Source organism: Candoia aspera, chromosome 7, assembly GCF_035149785.1.
Source record: "Candoia aspera isolate rCanAsp1 chromosome 7, rCanAsp1.hap2, whole genome shotgun sequence".
Classification (NCBI taxonomy): domain Eukaryota; kingdom Metazoa; phylum Chordata; class Lepidosauria; order Squamata; family Boidae; genus Candoia; species Candoia aspera.
Genome location: NC_086159.1, coordinates 50,435,063 through 50,441,582, shown reverse-complemented (window position 1 = coordinate 50,441,582; position 6,520 = coordinate 50,435,063). Strand labels below are relative to the sequence as shown.

The 6,520-nt window shown below is 37.4% G+C and overlaps 1 protein-coding gene across 1 annotated transcript in view; it reads right to left on the bottom strand.

Annotated features, from left to right (window-relative positions):
* Nucleotides 1-3,822: 3,822 nt before the first annotated feature.
* The window catches only part of SLC38A1 (solute carrier family 38 member 1), a 44,082-nt gene continuing 41,384 nt past the window's right edge, over nt 3,823-6,520 (bottom strand). The window contains exon 15 of the mRNA XM_063309379.1: nt 3,823-6,303. Coding sequence (XP_063165449.1) covers nt 6,205-6,303 — 99 coding nt within the window. The 3' untranslated portion in view covers nt 3,823-6,204. The remainder of the gene's footprint in view (nt 6,304-6,520) is intronic.

Below are 6,520 nucleotides of genomic sequence, written 5' to 3'. Positions count from 1 at the left end.
CATGTTATGATGACCCTATGAATGTGTGTGTTAAGGTTCATGGCCCTCAAAAATTCAGAGCTTTGCTCAATGACTCTGCTGTAAGCCATTACCCTTGTACTAATTAGAATAGATCAAATAATCAATCAGTACTCCACCAAATTTAATAAAGCAACATTTGAAAGGGGAAATTATTCATAGAAAATCTTATCTTTTCCCATCTTCTACTTTGGCTGTCTTCAAATAACAAGGCTTTTGAAATCTATATAGTCCATTAAATAGTAGAATTCATAAACAGGGGGAGATATAAGTGCTTTGTGGCTATTTTGGAAATCCATCTAAACAGTAATAACAATATGTTTGACAACATTTTTAATAGACATGCAGATTTTTAGTTGACCATGTATTTACTAATCATGATGCAGGTCAGCATTATGGCTTTCAGCCTTACAGAGGTGGAGATTAGCCAATACTCCCTGAGCTGATGCCCTCTGCCGTGCTTGAATTTCAACTTTCAGAATTCCTAACCAACATGACAAAGGCCCATGGTGTCAGAATTGCATGAGTTTTAATCCCAACAGTTGATGGAGTTTAAGGAAGCTGAACTAAGCACAGCCAATGGAGAGTGTATGTCTTCATCCTTGGGGTCCTCAGCCTTAATTTGAAGATCTTCATGAAATGTCTAGATTTTCTCTGGGGATGATTTACGGGTCTAATTATATTTTGAGATGGTGGGGGGTCTTCATTAGAACACACTTGCCAACAAATCTCCATCTCTGTGAAGGATAGTACATATTCTGATTTCTGTGGGTTCTTACCCTAACTTCTGATGGATGGGGTTGTTCTTTTAATTACCATAGAAGGGGACATTTAGGTTACCCAGTCCAATCCATTGCTTGGTGCAAGAATTCAGATAAAGCATCTACATGCTTCCTCGCTTAAAGATGCAAATAAAGCTGGGAGAGAATGGGACAGTTTGCTATCATCTAGTATTTTTTGATTTCCTTCCCTGAATTCCTTTTCTTGCCTAAAAGGAGCCTGATGTGGCCAAAAAAGAACTTCTACTCTTCTTTCTCTGAATTCTCTAGGCTCAAGAAATTAACTGTTTTGCTTTGGCCACCTAAACACACCTTAGTTTTTTTTTCCCCCCCAGAATCAACACATCAGCCTTGTTGTTTCCAATCATACTTAAAAACAGGCATTTCAGAATTTGTTTTATTTACACTCAGCTTTATTTACATGTATATCGTTAAATATGAACAATACAGAGAATGATGGAATGCACGCCAGAGCAAAACCAAGACTAAATAAAACTCCTCAAACAAAAACAAAATGCTATTGGCGGTTCTTACCCTTAAACCATAGTTTAGGAGTTAAGAAATCTGGTTTAGTGTTAACAGCGTACAATCAGTTCTGCTGGAAAAATATTTTTAATAGACTTTGTTTTGGTAACTGCAGCACCAGAGAGGATTAATAATGGACTAGTTTAAAAAGCAAGAGTTTTTTTTATTCTGCAAAAAATGTGTGCTCCTGCTTAACAGTAATGTTCTATCAAGAGTCCTATACTCCTTCGTACTCACAAAGCAAGATTTGAAAATACGTGTGAATTTCAGCAGGACATCATTAAAATATTGAACAGAAAATTCAACAGATTTTAAAATATGTTACATGAATGACTCATCTCTGTCCTGAGGATACAGCATTCTACTTATGATCCCCAAGAAGAGACCAATCAATGCTGTGATAAATGCCCCATCAGTGCTCTTTAACGTGGTGCTTACTTCTTTAGGTCCCACATACAACAATGTTTTTGATGCTACAGATACCGATGTTATTATAGGCCGGCCAGCCTTTCCTCAAACTGATGCTTTTGGCCATGCTGGCTGGGAACTCAGAGATCTGTAGGTCTGACACAGGGAGGGCAGTTGGGGAAAGGATGGCAAGGAACATGAAACGACAGTAGCAAAGAATTCTATTTTACTTCTAGACGATACAAAAAAGTACCTAAGAGGAATAAATCCTGGCAGCCCATTGCCTTGTGCTCTTAGAAATGTGCTACTGTATGCAATGTAATTTTGTAAGCTTCAGATTTGTGACCAGATAGAACTATACAGAATAAAAGTGGGAGCAGGAGAGAAGAAATTCAGCTAAGTTTAAAGCTAGGCCATTGCTGCTCCTCTTCAGAATTGGCTACATACACATTGTTCTTGTTGTTGATTATTTATCTACTTTAACACTTTCGTTTCATAGAGTACACAACTGCAAAAATAGAAGCATCCTATTTATTTACAATATATATATATACACACATACATAAATTAAACATTTCCTACAACACAACTGCATAGATTTTGGTGGTGGTGGTTGTTGCTGCTGTTGTTAAATAAAAAAGAAACAGATTCAGGGATATGCACATATGTGAGTGTCAAGGTCCTACCAGCCCTCAGTATTTAACATCATTTATTTTTATCTTCACATTTTGATAAACTTGGGGAACAATGGACACATTCAGTTAAAAAAAAAAAGACACACAGGGAAACACTTTCCTAATGCAAAGTAGCATCCTCAGCAATGTTCCTGAATAAGGAAAGATTCCCTCATCAAGAGATGTTTTAAAAGCAATCTAAGTTAATACAGACTACTGTAATTGTATAAAATGCATCTGAAAAAAGATGACAGAACTACTACTAAGAAAAGAAATGTGGAAAAAGTGTGTCTTGATTTCATACAGACAGTATTTGGTGTTCACATAAATAGTGCAATATCATATCTAAGGGAAAGGATTATATTTTTGCTACCCAATCAGACAGATCAATTAGTGCTCAGTGGGCTTCTAAGGCTGGGGAAGCATGTTGGAGGAAAGGTATGGAAACACAGGAACCCATGACCCATGGCATGGAATTTATGCTAACCCTGAAGCAGATATACAGAAAGGTCAGGGAAATCTTCTTGTTCAAAACGTGAGTAGGAAAGGATGGAATAACCCAAACATTTACTGTCCCTCTTTTTGACCTTGCTGAGAAGATTCCGGCAGGGTGTTGTGTTTGTTAAACACTCCAATGTTGCAGTGCTCCAAAAGCAGAAAGGACTGCTCTGCCACAGAGGGAAAGCTTGTAGCAGTGTTCCTCAACCTCAGGACCTTTAAGATGTGTGGACATCGAGTCCCAGAATTCCCCAGCATGCTGGCTGGAGAATTCTGGGAGTTGACGTCCACTCATCTTAAAGTTCCTGAGGTTGAGGAACACTGCTTATAGTTAGGAAAAACCTTTATAATTTTAGAACTTAAGATCTTTGCCGGGCAGTCAAGCCCGAAGTCCAAGTAGTCCACTATTTGTTTTCTGTGGGAAAGCCCAAAGAATGCAATGTAAAGAGTCACATTCTTGTAGTAATCACACTGTCATGGTTGGGATGGAATTAATTCCCTTTCTGGGTATGGAATTTGGGAACAGCTGTCTATATACTTATAATAACCAAAAGCTCCTCCAAGAAGCATGCATCTTTTAATGCCATCAAATCGTAAAGCAATGCAAAAAAAAAAAAAGCTCAGCCACTAATGACACAAAGGCAGGACAAGGAAAGAGCTGGAATTCTCTCTCTTGAAATTTCTCCATAGCAGTGCATCTGTGGGTCAGGAGGTGTCAAACAAGTCCGCTTGATGAAAGGAGACTTATGCTGTAAGCCCTGCCTCTTTCTTACATGCGTCACACATGTCCAAAACGGGTGGAGCTTACAGCTCAATGCTGCTTTCATCATTTCAATGAAAGCAGCAGGATCCCATGCACGCCCATGTTGCACGTATACTATAACAATAAAACAGTAGAGTATGGAAAGCGAAGCGTGGCTTCCAAATTTTTTTCCCCGCCCCTTTATCAGCAGTGGCCATAGAAGGCATTTATATTTAATGTGCTGCATCTATGTGTGTTTCTACTCTGCCTTTCCCTTGTGTGGCATCTGTGTGTTTGTGTGGAAAGGGTGGGCTGTGCATGTTTTGCTCTGTGCTTGTTACCAGGAGATCTGAGAATGGAGCAGATGCCAATATTCTGAGCTGGGATGCCTGGAAGGAATTTCCTAGGATTTTGTTTTTCTTCACAGCCTTAAGCCTGATTCACCCTATTTTTAAACCTGATCTTTCTTTTTCAACTGCACCTTGCTGTACCAAATATACCTCTGCTTCATTCAGTTTTCAGGGAGTAATTATCAAATGGAAAGGATAAAAGACAAGACAGATTGATTATTCTACCACCCCCCGCGTATTTCTTTCCAGGAATCTTTTGAGTTGGAAATATTATTATTGATAATTCATTCTTCTTCTGGAACTGCATGTTACATTACTGAAGGAATTAGCTGTTCCTAAGCTAACTAATGTTTAATTTGGACAATATTTTGTCATTATAATCCCATGATCTAGACAGGTGCCTCCAGTGTAACATGTAGACTATTGCCCTTCATTGCAAATAGTGTGTAATTTACCTGGCAGCATATCAGAACATTATGGTAAATTCCCAAAGAGTTTATGATAACCACTAAGCCATTTTATGTTAGAATCTTTTGTTCAATTTTAAGGAAAAAATGTACTTTGAAGCCTCATATGTAGTACAAACCCTGAAACAGCTTGCTTTTTGTACTATCCTTCAAAATGACCTAATGCTTGGCCAGGAAACCTAATTTCATTGTCTTTTTGGCCCTAGTACTGTCTATGCCAAATAAATCTACTACTGACCTACTTCACAATATGGTTGTGGAGAAAAGTGCTTTGTAGAAGTGATAAGCGGTAAGAAATTCGCATACATTCTTAAAAGAGACAAAAACTTATAACAGTAATTATGAAATAGTACTGTTTAAATAAGTATCATCTGTCATTTGAGTTTTGGATAAAAATCTATTTGTAGTTGAGTATCAGGACCATGACAATTCTAGAGCCTGAACCAGCTAAATAGGAATGGTCTAGAAATACCCGTCATGAAAGGAGGATAATCATCATAATAAAAAGGATTATTAGCTTCTATCTACTTGATAGCAAGCACTGAAAAAATTCTGGATGCAACCCAGGGAATACACCCAAGGATTCTTTAATAAATGCCAGCATGTCCTGTATTCTTTCTTTTCCTGAACCACAAACCCTTCTACTATGACCTGGCATCTGTGCATGAGAGGTCAACAGATAGCATTCTTAATTACATTCTTAGGCTGTATACTGCCAATAAAATCTATTTCCCAACCAGAAGGTGTCTATGATTACACCAGGCGTCAGTTACAATGTTCTCTTCATTGATTCCAGAAGAAATCTCTACTGTACAGACAATTGCTGAAGAACAAAGTCTCTCCTTTTTATTTATTTTATGCTTTTGGCAAGACAATTCTCAGTATCTATTTTATTGCTCGAGACTGAGATGGAATTTATGACACATCAGTATGTATTTTCACTGGCAACAGCCAAGTCTTTTTGTTGTTGTTCTTGTAACAGCAAAAGAGAGTTTGAAATCCTCCTAACCAGCAGATCATGACTTCATCAAAACAAAAAAAGTATATTTACAAATGTAATCTTGGCACCAAGAAATTTTATTTGTCTCACACATGTCACTCTGGATCTGCTTTCTTTGATACTGGTGCCTGTATTTTTAATCCAAATGATATTGTCTCAGGACAGGGAAATGAGGTGCAGTTTCCTGGGAGACTACGTTGAAAATGGGTACACGTGCATACACATCTCCCACAAGAGTAACTGAGCTTAAATAATTAGTTTTTGTTTACTAATACCAAAAGACTCCATAGAGTCCATATGTGACCAAATACTAGTTATCTATCTAATCATTAACCACATTACTGCACCAGCTTAATCAGGCGGATACAAAATTATTTTCAGGAATGAGAACTATTTTGATCAGGTTAATGGATCTTAGCTGAAAATCAAAAGAAATATTCATTTGCCCGTGTATGAAGGAGTAGAAAGTATTCTTCAGCTATCTTATTACCATTTACTGCATACAGAAGACCTATAAGCAATGAGGTCTGTGAAATTGTCCTGACCGCTGTAATAATACTGATGCAAACATTACAAATTAAACAACTGCCTCCTGCAGAAAAATATGCAGTGATGATTATTCTTTTTTGATTGTTTGTCTGTTAAACAGAGGAAATTTATGATGAATAGGACATACTGGCAAAATGGGTCACTGGTGATTTTTGTGAACAGCAAGGAGATAATGTGTTCTTCTTGGTGTCTCACTAACCTTCTGTGGCATGTCTTGAATGCACCCAATCATAGATGACAAGAGGAATGCTCACCATGGAAAATAAAATTCCTAATGCCAAAAAGACGGAAGCCTAAAACCAAAATGAGACATTATTTAAATTTATTTACAAGGAGCAAAGGGACCCCACTTGAGATCCAGAGCCATATGAGGTTCCAAAAGCCTTGGTGTGTTTCTTAAAGACTTTGAAAAGTTGCTACCCCAAATTTTCTATCTGAAATAAGGGGAAAATTATCAAATACATGAGCAATCCTATTAATTATACTTAATTTTATTTAAAAGTAAAATAT